Below are 14860 nucleotides of genomic sequence, written 5' to 3' on the forward strand. Positions count from 1 at the left end.
TATTGTAAATTGAAAAAAAAAAGGCAATATTAAAAAAAATCAAAAGTCATGTGAAAAGCTGTTTGAAGTGCTCATGATTACTTCTAATTATGCAATAGCTGTGGTGGAGTCCCAGGCAAAAGGGGAGAAAGAGCAGGCAAGGAGAAACATTCCATCTCAAATAAAGTTCATAACTATTTCACTTCCCTTCACAAAGACTTGTCAGCTATTTTTGAACCAAGAATTTCTTATATTTCAGAAGTACATCAGAACACAAAAGAACTAACCTGCCAAACCAGAGCAGGAACCTATTCTGCTATCTTACATCTCAACTGATATTTCTGAGGAAGACAAAAATCTTGACACAGTAAAACTTGCACTGGTAAAAAATGTGGGAGAGTAACTTTGATAGATCATGATATATGGGAGACAGTTTGTCCCAAAGGAAAAACAGAACTTGGATAGAAAATTTTACACAAGCTCCTTCAGAACAAAAGTAACTGGCAAATAATGCTTGGGCCAGAGTAAGCTGCTTCCGTGGAAGGGTTTTGATGTCATCAAAATTTTGTGATACATCATTAAAATTGAATGTATTCTAGTGAACATGTATGAATTTAGAGCAGTGTCTAAATACACTAATTTTGACCAGTGACAGTGGGCTTGCTCGGGTCAGTTACTTTCAGGGACTCATCAGAATTATCCAAAGATTTCTCAGGGTCCTGTTTGGAAATCTGTAGCCTAAACTGTTGCAGCCACCAGCTGACGTTGCACAATGTGGGGGAAATTAAGAGGCTCTTTCTAAATGCAATCTTTGAACTTAAATGTTTAAAGCTTCATTTTGCTCGAGGACACAAGAGTCTGGCTTTTATTATTTCTGATTGAAAAAGCTGGAAAATGCAGAGAGGCAAAATGTAATTACCCCAGTTAATTAGAGCTGTCTGCAAATATCCAGTTAGAGGTGTAATATGTTCATTAATAGCTGCACTACAGCCTCCAAGCTTCACAGTAAATAACTGTGCAAACCAGAGACCCCGATTTTTTCCTTCCTGTTACTCACAGCTCATTGGCTCAGCAGCAGGTGTTGTGCTCAGAGCAGAAGCATCTCACCAGCTGCATTTTTTCTGCTCCTGTTGACCGCAGTTACTCGCAGCTGATCGCGGAGTGGCCGCTGGCCGTGCTGGTGCTGTGCTCCGTGGCGGCGGCGATCTGCACCGTGGCTGGGCTGCTGCTTGGCAATCTGCCTGACTTTTCAGAACCCCTAATGGTAAGTCCCTACAGCTGAGGATCAACAGGAACGTAAGGAAAATCCACGCCCTACCAGTGATATCATCTCCAAGACGAGCAGAATGCGCCTGTCCTGCACAGCTGCCCCTGACACACAGGCAGAACACAGCCCATGCTCATCCCTCAGCCGTGCTGTGCACTCCCACCAGTGCCCTCACTCCAGTGCGGAGACACTGCCAACACAAACTGGGATTGCTCCCTTTGCTCCCTTTCCAAGCCTGGAAGGCTGGGATTGCCCACAGTGAATAGCTAGGCTTGGCAGATACTGGATAGAGGGGCTGGCTTTGGCTCCTACAGTCTGTGCATGAGGCTTTTGGAGAGCACACCCTGTTCTGAGTACTGTGCACATGGAATGTTTTCCATGAGGAATGCCACATTCCCTAAAATCATCTCTGCCTCTGGCTCATGAAGGAATCTCGAGAAAATAAGAATACACTAGAGTTTGTCCACAAAAAGGAAAATTAGTGCCATTTCTGTAAGGAACTACTACACTTAAAAAGGAGGATAAATTCTTAGGAGATCATGGAGAGATAATTGTAGCCATTGTTGATGGGAAGGGAAAGGGAAAGGGAAAGGGAAAGGGAAAGGGAAAGGGAAAGGGAAAAGGTTCATATTTTTTCTCTTATCTCTGGGATGCAGTATTTCAGGGCAAGCTCAATGTGTGTATCTCTCCAAGAGGCAGTAATAGTCTCATACAGTTTCTGTGCGTTGGAGGAGGCCTAAGGACAGCTGAGCTGAAGTGGAGCTGTGACAAAGCCCTTTTCCTTGGTGCAGGGTTTCGAGCCACGGGACACTGACATTGGCAGGAAGCTCATTGTGTGGAGGAATATCGAGAGCCATACAGGCTACAAGAAGACCCTTTCCCTTTCTCCCTATGCCAAGAAGAAAAGGTATTTGAGCTTGGTTTGGGGGATTTGAGGAACATGTTGGTTGTAAAGTCACATATTCAACAGTCCAAAATATCTATGCAAATTCCATACATCCTATGCTTAAAAGCAACCAAAGCATTGGAGGGTTTGAAGTCCTTGTGCCTGTAATGGATTTAGGCTCCCTATTGCTGTGTCTGGCAATGTAATTCAGCGTGTCAGAGAATGTAAGTCCCAGCCAGACACTCTCTTGATAATAATCATAGTTATTAACAATAATCTGCCCTCTTGCTAGCTACGATGACCTTGGCATTGGCAGAGGACAGAAGGCTGCTCAGGGAGAACAAGCAGCGAGGACACGGAGAATGGTGGAAACCATCTATGGAGCAGATGGATTCTTCTGTGGTCCCCCAGGTGACTGAAATCTTGATGAGGCAGTAAATACTGCACAGCCAGAACTCAACTGACAGAACTGTCAGAGCTCAGGACACAGGGAATATTCTGAATTTGATCTAAGCAAGCAGGGCGTGCAGTTCCACCTGTGAGAGCTCTGACAGTGCCCTCCCAGCACTTCATACCTCAGTGGTCAGAAAAGACTGGTTCAGAAATTCTGAAGAGTTGGTTTTCCTTCTTAACTCTTTGGCATATTTCTTGTTTTCCCTTTAGAAATACACCTTGAAAGCACACATTAAAGGACCAACGTTTTCACCATTTACCCATATCAAAAATGAATACTCTGAAAAAACAGTGTATGCCCCACTTGCTGTCTGCTCCCTCTCCTTTGTCTCCTCCCTCTCCCTCCCTGTTTCTTCCTTCTTTTCTTCTTGAAAAATGTACATGGCAGTAAAATCTGGAGAGAAAAACAGAAAACTCCAACACCCCCCCAATTTGTCCCAAAATGAGCCCTAGTAAGTAGAAAGAGGAACAGCATTAAGATATTTTTGTTCTCTTCCCTGCCTTCTATCCACCCCTGAAACAAGTCACACACCAAATCTGCAGATCCTTGGGGGGTTTTGGCTGAGCTCAAGCTTCTCCCTTGTTCTAGGGATGCAGAACCAGATGCCAGCAGTCACTAAAGGCAAGCTGACATTTATTTTGAAAATGCCCTGATGCTGCTGACCAATTTCAAGGGGCAGGGGTGAGGTCACACAAGGCACATGCTCACTACTGTCTTGTGACCTGCTTCCCTCCAGGGAGCCCACCAGAGCAGTCCTATGGACAGAGATATATATTTATTTTTTCTGTGAAGACGGAGTCTGCTCCAAACAGCCTGGCTGATTCATCTTCATTACCTAATCCTTTTATGATTTTTCTTCTTTATTTCAGAAAAGAGCTATTCCCAGCTAGTATTTATGTCCACAACTGCTGGGAGCTTATGGAACTTGCAAGCAATTCAGTCCATGTGTCAAATGGAACAAGACAAGGTCAGTGATGGCAGGAAGAACACATGTATAGGCTGTCTCTTTTCTGTCTGCTGCAGTCTTTGATGTCTTGCTGAGTGGATGCCACACAAAAAACAGCTATGCAACAGGTTTCATCTGGAGGATTCCAAAACATTTCAGCTACTTGGCAATATAGGGATGATCCCACCTGCCAGTTGCAAATTAAACAAGAATAAATGGAGACTGAACAGGAGCTGGTCCTGAAGCCAAAGGTGTCCATCAGAAGCTGCTGAGGATTTTGGGCAGCAGAATATAATTAGAGAAATTGAGCTACCAGCTTGGAGACTGGTGGCAAGTTTTAGAAGTGGGAAGTTTAACTGGATGAGCTGTATTTGCTATAGGAGCCAAGCTTTCAAATCTGCAGTTATAAAATGTAAATAATAGACAGGGTTTAATTTTTGCAAAAGGCTACCAACTTTCCAAAACTTTGGTGTTTGGGATTTGTCCCTGCGAGGATGGCCAGGGATGTGTGGCACAGCTTGGATAAAGGGGAAAAAGAGAGGAGAGGAGAGGAGAGGAGAGGAGAGGAGAGGAGAGGAGGATTACTGCAGTGAGTAAGGAACACTGAGGCTGCAAGAGGGGGTCTGACCTGATGCCCCCTCATGTTTTTCAGATACGTTCCCATGTGCATTTTAGAGACCTCTGCCAGCGCACTGAAGCCAACGAATGCTGCCCGAGCTGGTCCCTGGGGAACTACATTGCTGTCCTGTACAACAGGTCTTCATGTCTGGAGATAACTCAAGGAGACATCTCCCACACCCTGGCCCTGCTCCGTGCCTGTGCTCCAGACTACCACCGAGGTGTTCTCACTCCATCCTGCATAGGCCCCGAAGCTGCCAGACAGAAACACTCTCAGTGTGCCCAAGTCCCAGAAAAATGTACCCGCTTCAATGCCATCTACCAGCTGCTTCACTTCCTGGTTGACAGGGACTTTCTGAGTCCCCAGACAATGGAGTACCAAGTGCCCTCTCTCAAATACAGCCTGCTTTTCCTGCCTACAAGAAAAGGTGCATCTATGATGGGGATCTACTTAGACAACCTTGAAACCTGGGATCTGTTCGATAACTACACATCTATCACTGGAATGGACCTGGGCCTTAAACAGAAACTATTCCAGCACTATCTTTTACTTGATACTAAGTATCCGGTCCTGGCAATATTAGCTATTTTTCTATGTGTTTCTTTTTATTTACGCTCAGTGTTTATTACCTTGATGGTCCTGCTCGCTGTTGTCAGTTCTTTGATGATCTCCTACTTCTTGTACAAGGTTGCCTTCAGATTCACCTACTTCCCCTTTGTAAACCTGACAGCAGTCATCATTCTCAGCAGCATTTGTGCCAACCACACTTTTGTCTTCTTCGACCTGTGGAACCTCAGCAAGAGCCAGAACCCTTCCGCTGGGCTCGCTCAGTGGGTGAGTCAAACCATGCACCATTTTGCCTATCTCATGCTGGCCTCGTGCTTCACAACTGGTGCTGCCTTCTACGCCAGCTACATCAGCAACATCACAGCCATCCGCTGCTTTGCTGTCTACATGGGCACCTCGGTGCTGGTGAACCTGGTTTTCATGATGACCTGGCTGCCCTCTTCAGCCGTGCTCTACGAGCGCTACATCGCAACAACCTGCATTTACAAGCCAGAAGCCTACTGGAACAACAGCAGCCACAAGAGAGTCGCTCTCTCTGTCCATTACATCCTTCGGGCTCTCCAGAACACACTGTCTGAAACCTCCAAGCTGCTCTTTGAAAAGCTTCTGCCTTGTGGGGTCATCAAGTTTCGGTACATCTGGATCTGCTGGTTTGCTGCCTTAGCCATAGGAGGTGCCTACATTTCCTGTTCCAACCCCAAACTCAAACTCCCGACTCTAGAGACATCATCCGTCCAAGTGTTCAGGCTGAGCCATCCCTTTGAGAGGTACGATTCCGAGTACTGCCACCAGTTCATGTTTGAGAGGCTGGAGCGCGGAGAAGGGCAGCGTATGCCCGTCACCATAGTCTGGGGCATTCTGCCCGTGGATAATGGGGACCATTTCAATCCAAAAAGCAACGGCACCCTAGTGACAGACGCCACCTTCACCATCCAAAACCCTGATGCCCAGAAGTGGCTCCTCGAATTCTGCCAAAAAGTGAAGAACAAAACTTTCTATTACCCTGATGCAGAAGAGAAATCTACTGTGTGCTTCATGGAGGAGTTCCTCAGGTGGATGAACAGTCGCCAGTGCTCCCAGCGAGACCACAGCTTCAACCTTTGCTGTAACCAGTTCTCCTTTCCTTACAGAAGTGAAGTCTTCCTGCACTGCATCAAAATGATGCTCCTGGAAGAGGGCAGGGAAGGGGCAGAAACATATGATCTGGGCCTCAGGTTTGATGGGGAGGGAAATGTTGCTGCCTTAGTGCTGCAGTTCCAAACTATCTATCACTATACCTTCAACTACAGCAGAGCCAAACAATTCTATGAGGAAATCAGCCTCTGGATAACAGAGGAAATGAAAACTGCTCCTGTGGGGCTTCAGAACGGATGGTTTACCAGTAAACTAGAGCTGTACAACCTCCAGCACAGTCTCAGCACAGAAACCATGGTAGTCATGGGGCTCTCCATAGCCATTTCCTTCGTGGTGCTGCTGCTCACAACCTGGAACGTTCTCCTTAGTGTTTTCTCCGTTACTGCCATTGCAGGCACCGTCCTGGTAACCACTGGCCTTTTGGTCCTCTTGGAGTGGCAGCTCAACGCAGTGGAGTCTCTCTTCATTTCAGCTGCAGTAGGTCTCTCTGTTGACTTCACTGTCAACTACTGCATCTCCTATCACCTGTGCCCCCATTCCGACCGCCTGAGCCGAGTGGCCTTTTCCCTGAAGCAGATGAGTTGTGCCACAGCCATGGCAGCTTCTGCTCTCTTCTCTGCAGGGGTCATTATGTTGCCTGCCACGGTCCTGGCGTACAGGAAGCTGGGGATATTCATTATGATGATCAATTGTATCAGCTGTGGGTTTGCCAGCCTCTTCTTCCAGTCGCTCTGCTGCTTCTTCGGCCCGGAGAAGAATTGCGGGCAGATCCTTTGGCCTTGTGCCCACACCATGAAAGACTACTCTGATGACTCTGGGCCGAACGGAAACTTTGCCTGTGGGGGCAGCGAGAAGCAAAACCGGTTGCGGAAGGTCCAGGAGTCTAACACTGCAAACGAGCAATACGAGCTCCAACCCTTGTCCAGGAAACTCAGCGACAGTTTTGACAACAGCACTTCCACAAGCAAGCTGTCCAACCGGCCCTCTGTGCTCTCTGAAGACATACAAGTTGAAGACAACAGATGCCCTCGAGTGGGAATGCACCCCTCCCTAGAAAGAGAGAGACAGAGTCTGCAGGACACCCTTGGAGACCAGCAGGTCAGCCTGTGCCAGTGTCCCGCCTTGCAAACTTCCTCTCCTTACAAGCACAGCACCTCAGAAACAGAAATTCACAGGGAGAGACTCTGTCGAGATTGTCGCTGTCGAAAGTATGGTCTGAAAGCATGGGATGGGTCTGGGCTGGACGACATCCAGCCAGCTGGCATGAAAGAAGAAGGGCACCTCAATAAATCCCAGTGCTCCAGTGACACTGCCCAGCAGCAGTCAGATTATACCTCAGACCACAGCCCTCTCCCTGCTGCTGACATCTACAAAATTCACAGATGCCTTTGTTCTCTTGGCAGCTCTTTTGATATGCTCAACATCTCCAGCGAGACGTCAATCAGCGATTTTGAGCAAGGCCTGAAGCTCGCTGAATCAGCCAGTTCCTGTCCCGATGCCTTAGAGCTGTCTGACTCCTACGGTAACGCGGAGCGAGGTTACCTGAACGGGAAGAGAGATACCCTGCGGCTGGACCTGAGGGAGACTGTCTTTGATGTCTCTCCAGCTGCATCACAACAGAACAGCTCCTCGTGGAAAAATCGCTTTGGATTGGGGAATGAAGGGCCGGTCGTGCTGCCCAACAGCCAGCCAGACATGCCTGATGTTTGGATCAAACGATCCAGCGCACAAAGTTCCGGTTACAACAGCTGAGACCTCACAGAAAGCAAAGCTGCTGCTAGGGAAAGGGGAAGCCTGGATGTCCTCAGAGCTGTAAATATCAAATTTTTCCTCCCACCTCTCCTAGAGCTGAGAATGAGACTATTTCTTAGTATTTCAGCTGTGCAAAACGTGTGTTTTCACAGGAATCAGCAGATCTGATGCCAGTGAGAGGATGTGAGAGCCATTGTGATGGACTACAAGCCCTTTGACTTCCAGTGTCTGGTGCCATGTTCACAGCTGTTCACAGGACTTACCGAGTAAACCTGGCTTGTCATTTCCTACAAGGTGATGAGGTTTTGTTTGCTTGAGATGAATGAGGCGAAGCTCCCCAGGTATTTAACAACAGACAAAGAGAGCTCATGTTTAAAAAAAAAAAAAATTCCAAAACTGAACTACTTTAAATCTAGGTATCAAGTGAAGTGTATTGTGAATAAAAAAAAATAAAGTATTTAATTTTCTATTTTATGCAAAGTCCAGATCTACAGACCCTAACAAAATAGCTCAGATATTATAAAAAGTCCCGTCAAGACTCCCGAGTTGACACAGCCTCTTCTGACCATGGAAGAGGCTGCAGAATCCAGCCCTAATCTATTTCCAGTAACAAATTCTGTTTGTTTTATCTGAAGGAACTCTAATACTGCCAAAGATTTTCAGTGTGAATTTCCCCCTTGAGGGATTGAGTCCTTGTGCCCCCACAGACTCAGGTGCTTTGTTGTGTCCTCTTTACAGAGTGTTTCCCACTCAAGGCATTCCCCTCAAACATGTCACTTTTTAAAATTCACGTTATCTGGTGAATCTTGAATTTTAGGGGTTTTCCCCCTCCACCAGAAACAAACAGGAAAACAAACATTTATTTACCCTTATTTGTTGAAAAATGAAACATTCTCTCTACAAATTGACATACAATAAATGCTTATAACAACCTTTCCTAAAATCTGTGTGATGCTTCATTGTTATCAAGAGCACTATGGTTATTCATCTTTTAAGTGTCCAATGTATTTTCCAAAGGGAAGTACACATCTTTAAAATATTTATTCTTCTGACATCCACGAGTTATCCCTGTGCTGTGGAAGACAGACAGCAACTCCCCAATATCCATTAGGGACATGGACTTTTAAAGCTAATGCCAGAGTTTGAAACATGTCAAACATGCCAGTTGTGTGGTTCTGTATTTTTCATGTTTCAGTTTAGGGGTTTTATCCTGAAATTGTCATAGTGAATGTTCAGGTGGGTATTTAGGCAGCCAAAGCCACCCTCAGGCTGGAACTGCAGCATCCTCCTCAAGGAGCTGCTCCCCTTTGCTATCAGGAGAGATTGCCCATGCATTAAGAAAACCATATTAGCCAACACTGCAAAAATCTTTCAGTTGGGAAACATTTTCTACATATGCCTCATTTCACCTTGTGGCATTAGAGGACGATTTTAGTACCTTACACACCAGCAGCACCGGCACCCTCACAGCTTTTGACTCCTACACGTCTGCACAGACGGCCACAAACCCCTTGATCTTCGGGCCTTGAGTGCCCGAACCGCAGCGTGAGGCCGTTAGTGGCAGCGGGGAGCAGTGAAGGAAGGAAAGAAGGAAGGAACGAAGGAACTGCGCTCCGCCTTTCCCTGAGGGTTGGAGCCTCGCGCGCAGCCGTCGGCCCCGTAATGGCCGCCAACGGCTCCCCTGAGGGAGGGGGCGCGAGGCACAGGGGGCGCGAGGCACAAACGGCGCGAAGCAGACGGGGCGCGAGCGAGCAGCGGCGCATGCGCTCACGCCCTCAACGCCCACCCGCGCGCGCCTCCCCGCCCCGTTCCCTCGCTGCCCGCGCATGCGCAGACCCACCCAACCGTCCCGGCGCGGCGCAGTTTGAAGTCGTGAGGGGAGTGCGGCCGCCATGGATGGGCAGCTCTCCCGCATCCCCGTGCACTCCCGGCTCCACCGCCCCGAGCCGTCCGCAGGTGAGTGCGGGGCACGGACGGGCACCCGGAGGGCACGACTGGTGGGGTTCGGCCCAGGGGTGCAGCGGAGCGCCGGCGTTAGGGAGCTCCATCGCTGCCTGGCTACGTGGTGGCTGGTCCAAAATCTAATGAGGAGTTTTATTCCACTGTTTGGTCCCTTTTTAGGACTTAGGTTAACGCTCAGCCTGCTGTGTGTACCCTCCACCGGCTGAAGGCAGCGGCCCATTGATGCGAAAGATGCTTCATTCACAGTTTATTACTTTTCTAAATATTTTAATGCTGCTTACAGCACTTCACAGCATTTTATAAAAGGGAGGCACCCAGGATTAGCATTAAAAACACGGGAGCTGGGCTGTATCGGCCAAAACTCCGCGTTGCTCTAATGTGAATGTGCTCCTGGATGTGTCATTTGAAAAATACTTAACCTGAGGGAGAAAAAGCAACTTCCTAAACCCACTGAGTGAACAAAGCTTTATATACTTAAACAGCTGTGATTTAAGAGAAATAAACTCGACATAACAAGCTAGTCTTCTATGTTATTTTAGTAGCTATTCATTTGTAGCAAAATATGGAGGTCTCTTAACAGAGTTTCATGTGGGCTGTGTTTGTTTTGCTTTCAGTGTTAAACAGCAACTTTGTGGCATGATGTTTGCTTGCTGTTGAGACCTTTATTGTGTATTATCATTTCAAACTCTCATTAGTGCTAGCCTGGTGATTGTATTTTAACACTATCTACACCTGACCTATTTGTGGCTTGTTCTGGACCCTTAGTCCTGGGTAAAATTGAGGACTGCTCTTAGTTACTTCTACTTCGAAGTCTCCATTCTAACCAGATATAACTGCTTTACCTCAAATTAAAGGCTTAAGAGGCCTTAAAGGAGGTTACTTCTAGTGTGTGGTGTTTTCACAGTTGTCTTTTTCTTGCAGAATTGCAAATAAATTTTCCTTCAAAGAGAAAATGTGTCAGCAAAACATCAGAGCCAGAGCTCAGCGTGGTTCCCAGTCTTCACTTTGCCTCAAACGTTCCAGCAGACAGTGTCTTCAAGCCTGCAAACCAAGGGTAAATCAAAGCAAAATATTGATGGATTTATTTGGCAGATGTCCTAAAGATGGCTCATTTTGCACGTTTTGTCAAACTAGCAGGCTTGGTGATCTGCAAGAACATAGTAGTCTTCTAGTGATTGTATTTTATCTCTCTTTTAAGGATGCCTAAGTTTGAGAAGAAAGTGGAACCGGTTTCAAAGAAGGCAGTGGCAAAACGGTATGTGCCTCCATCTCTGTTAGTTGTCCTCGTGCTCTCCTGTGATGAGCTCTCACCCATGTGCAGCTTCCTTGCCAGGTTTTCTAATTAAATCTGTTGGTCAGAAACAAAAGCAAACACTTAAAAAAGGGCAAAGGGAAATTAGGAGGTGAGCAACACTGATATTTTTGCCGTTAAAACTGTTGGTCAGAAAGAAAAGCCAACACTTAAAAAAGGGAAATTAGGAGGTGAGCAACACTGGTATTTTTGCCCCTGAGTCTTTGCTCTTTAACTCCACAGCCCTCTCAGCAGATACCAACTAGAAGCAGAGTTGAAAAACAAGAATCAGTTGGTGGAAACACTCAAACAACAACTAGCAAGAAGAGAGGTAAGGACAGGAGGGAAAAAGAAAGAAATCATTGAGTAATATCTGCATTCTGATCCACACAGGGTCATGCTAAGGATTGTCTTTTTTTTCTTGTCTTCGTCAGAATGTCTTTGTGTTCTTCTGCAAGTTGTTTTCCCATCTGCTCATCTCTGGGGAGGCCAAACAGGGAATATTTTGTCTGGTTCTGGGCTGCTGGTACAAAAGAGATATGGATGTACTGGACAGAGTCCAAGAAAGGGCCACAGAGATAGTTAAGGGACTGGAAAAAAAGCTGAGAGAGCTGGGACTGGTCAGGGACTTCTGTTTCAAACAGATCTGGTTTTTTGGAATCAGGGGTTTAGAGTCAGAATTTGCACTTTTATTCCCTGGCTCTCAGAGGCATCTCTAGGACATGCTTAGTACCACCTCTGTCATGTACAGGAGGCCCACCTGGTCACGTACAGCTGTAAAATCTCACTTTATTTTCCAGCTCTCAGTCTGTGGGATGATCATTCCTCTCATCTCACAGCTTGATTGTCTTAAGAGCCTCTGAAACTTCCTATGAAATGTTCCCAAAGCTTCTGACACTATCAGCCAGATCACCCTAATCCACATGCTTATTGATCCTCTTGGAGAATTGCATTCAGCTTGGGAGGTTGATCAGCTTATCCAATTGCCTGGTAATATCTGGACTGTGTAGGGAATAATGCTGTGGCTTAAAGATGTAAGACACCCTTTTCTTCACAATGTTTATATGCTCCTCATATGCATTGTTTATATAAATGAGAGGGTACACAAGAAAAGATAGAGTTGTCTAAAAGGAATTCGTCCATGATCAAATTTTTCTAGTAATTGTTCTGGTGTGTGGATGTAATAAATGTATTCATCCTGCCAAAAAGCAGGAGCAAGGACCTGCAACAGCCTAGTTTGCTGTGGTGGTAGAGACAGAAGGCAACGTCTGATTCTTGGTGCCAAGTACAGTGTTGTGAAGTTCTTATTGTCAGTATTGCTAAGGAGAAGAAAATCTCCTTGGGAACTTGCCTCACTTACAACCTGTGTTAACCAGGGCAGTCTAAAGGTAAAGGAGTTAAAGAAGGAGAACGAGAACCTGGTCCATGAAGTTGAGAAGCTCAAGAAAATTCAGGAGACTTGCATGACGATTTTAGAAAGCAGAAACATCAATCCTGGTAAGGAGTTTGCACTTACATCCTGGTACTCCTTCTCCAGAATGTTTTTGGTCTTTTTTTTCTTCTGTTGTGACTATTCATAATAAATTTGGTCTGTGCTTCCTTTTTTAAGAAATACTGCTGGAATTCCAGGGTTTAGGGGAGTTTTTTGTGGCTTAAGAGAAAGAACTGCTTCCTGTAGTAGTTCCTGGCCTGGATAAACTAACTTAGTATTTCTTGCTGTAGAAAGTCACTTTGAAAAGCTGTTTGTTCTCAGAGTTATGTGTATATTAGAGGCTCACTAATGCACCTCCTGAATTACAGGTAGCCACATAGAGGAGGACAAAGAGATGCGTGCTTGTCGGGAAAAGACAACGGTAAGAAAAGCTTGAAATGGGCTTTGAGGGGTCTGTGAGCCCCCACCCTTCTCTCCTGCTGCTGAAACAGCTGGGACTGACATTTATTTGCATCATATTAAAAGTCATTTTCCTTTTGACTCTTCAGACCCTAACTAAGAAGGCCACAGAAGAGCTGACGCTGTTTAGTCACAGAGCTGCAAAAGAGAAGGAGATGCTTGAGGTAAGACTGACTCAACCAGGCAGTGAGCACCAGGCCCTCAGGGAGGGGATTTTGCTCCTCCCAATTCTCCTTTCCTCCACCTGAGCCAGATGAAAAGCTGCAGTATGCCTCTCTTAATATAAACACATTTGTTGAGGAAACTCTTACTCCCCTTTCAAACAGAGGGATCCACCGGCCTGGTTGTTACTCTGGAAGTCAGAGCATTGGATTTAAATTGGAAACTGTTGCAGAGCAGTGACCCTGGGTAATCTCTGGGGAAACGGAGCAGTGTGCAAGCACAAGTGGCTTCAGTAATTACCAATATAGACCAAAATAGTCATTAAATTTCAGTTCAACAGTTCTGGATAAGAAGCCCACGAGCTAAAATATAATTGTTGCAGGAGACTTCCTAAATTTTGGCCATAGATAAATTTACATTTTCCACAAGCAACCAAGGTAAAAGAAATCCCAAACTTAGTTTAGGAGGAGGAGCTCAGATGCTTCAGGACTTGGCTTTTCTGTTCCTGACTCTGGTGTTAGTAAAACATGTGCACTGACTTCTCCACAGACAGCCATGGCCAAGTGGAAATCGGCACAAGAGGAGAACCAGAATGCCCTGGAGAAGTACTCTGACTTCCAAGCTGAAATTAAGGAATGGAAAACCATGCTTGAAGCGCTGGAGAAGCTCCTGGCAATGTGAGGCACGAGGATGGACTGGGATTTTTGCCGTTTCACCCCTAGTTCAGTGCTCCCTGTTTGTCAAGCCTAATTCCTGTGTTTGGTGATCCAAAGGCCGAGCTGGTGGCTGCTCCCCGGCGGGGGGCTGAGGCAGCGGCCATGGCCGGTCAGCCTTGTGTCGGGCGTTCGCCGCTCTTCTCCGGTGTTCGTGGGTTTAGTTCATTAAACGTGTTCCAAGGACGTGGGCTCGGCCGCGGCCGCGCCGGGGGGCGGGGCGGGGCGCTCCGGGGCCGGGCCNGGCGCGGCGGCACCGGACGCGCGGCCCGCTACGGTGACCGGCCCGGCCCGGCCCGCGGCCTCGCCACGGAACGCCGCACTGCCTGAGGGAACGGGCCGGCCTCCGCCTTGGGCCTGTTGGATGGGCGATACTCGTCAGAAACGTGATCGTCAAAGGAACGCTTGGCGGGGTCGCGGCACATCCTCCCGAAAGAAGTGTTGCAGCTCTCCCAGCTTCTCCTGCCCAGTAGGGCGCTTAAAGATTTAGGATAATTCCTGCAACTCATTGCAGGGGTTTCCTGCAAGGGGACACGCAGGGGCAGCACGTCTCTGTTCTGGTGACTAGTGACAGGAACCCAGGGAAGGGCAAGAGCTGGGTCGGGGGAGGTTTAGGCTGGGTATTGGGAGAAGACTCTTCCTCCAGAGAGTGGTTAGGCACTGAAACAGCTCCCCAGGGAATCATCACAGCTCTAAAGCTACCAGAGCTCAAGGAGGGTTTGGACAGTGCTCTCAGGCACAGGGTGAGATTGTTGGGGTTTCCTGTGCAGGGCTGGGAGTTGGACTTTTTACCAAAAACCTCTGAAAATGCTGGGAAGAATAAGACTCTTACACTGTCTTTAGTGTTAGTGAGTAAGGCATTACTTTATTCTTGACCAAGAGGTGTTTGTGTGGCTGACAAAGTTCTGACCTCTACGTCAACCCAAGACACAAAACTTTTTCACTTACACATTTTTAGCAAACAAAGTTTATTGGTTCTAAGTTGCATCATTCTCTGTATTAATTAGTGTTATGTGCTCTATTGGTTATTGATTTCTCACTCTTCATGCTAATCTGGCCCACTTTCTTTAGTCTTTTTATCTTTTTTTTTCTCAAATGGGGAGTTTCCAGCTTTCTAGGCTTCAGTCTCATCTGTGTCTTCTGGTTAATCCAACAAGTCTTTGAAGGGCCATAAATTTAAGATTCCAATTAATTCTAAGATCCCATGTGTCCAGTCTTCAACTCCCTCAGGCTTTTT

At 46.8% G+C, this 14860-nt stretch overlaps 2 protein-coding genes across 2 annotated transcripts in view; both read left to right on the top strand.

The window, feature by feature from the left end:
- The window catches only part of DISP2 (dispatched RND transporter family member 2), an 18379-nt gene extending 10775 nt beyond the window's left edge, over positions 1–7604 (top strand). The window contains exons 4-8 of the mRNA XM_041404103.1: positions 1120–1243; positions 2038–2153; positions 2425–2543; positions 3456–3553; positions 4185–7604. Of these exons, the coding sequence (XP_041260037.1) occupies positions 1120–1243; positions 2038–2153; positions 2425–2543; positions 3456–3553; positions 4185–7604 (3877 nt within the window). The remainder of the gene's footprint in view (positions 1–1119; positions 1244–2037; positions 2154–2424; positions 2544–3455; positions 3554–4184) is intronic.
- A 1841-nt stretch (positions 7605–9445) lies between these two features.
- On the top strand, positions 9446–13801 carry KNSTRN (kinetochore localized astrin (SPAG5) binding protein). The gene is made up of 8 exons (XM_041404099.1): positions 9446–9560; positions 10488–10620; positions 10765–10821; positions 11101–11188; positions 12234–12354; positions 12658–12710; positions 12838–12912; positions 13460–13801. Exons 1-8 carry the CDS (start codon positions 9497–9499, stop codon positions 13589–13591), a joined length of 723 nt encoding a protein of 240 aa, XP_041260033.1. The 5' UTR covers positions 9446–9496; the 3' UTR covers positions 13592–13801.
- The last annotated feature ends 1059 nt before the right edge of the window (positions 13802–14860 follow it).

This window comes from Onychostruthus taczanowskii, unplaced genomic scaffold (genome assembly GCF_017590055.1).
Source record: "Onychostruthus taczanowskii isolate IOZ18803 unplaced genomic scaffold, ASM1759005v1 scaffold208, whole genome shotgun sequence".
Classification (NCBI taxonomy): Eukaryota; Metazoa; Chordata; class Aves; order Passeriformes; family Passeridae; genus Onychostruthus; species Onychostruthus taczanowskii.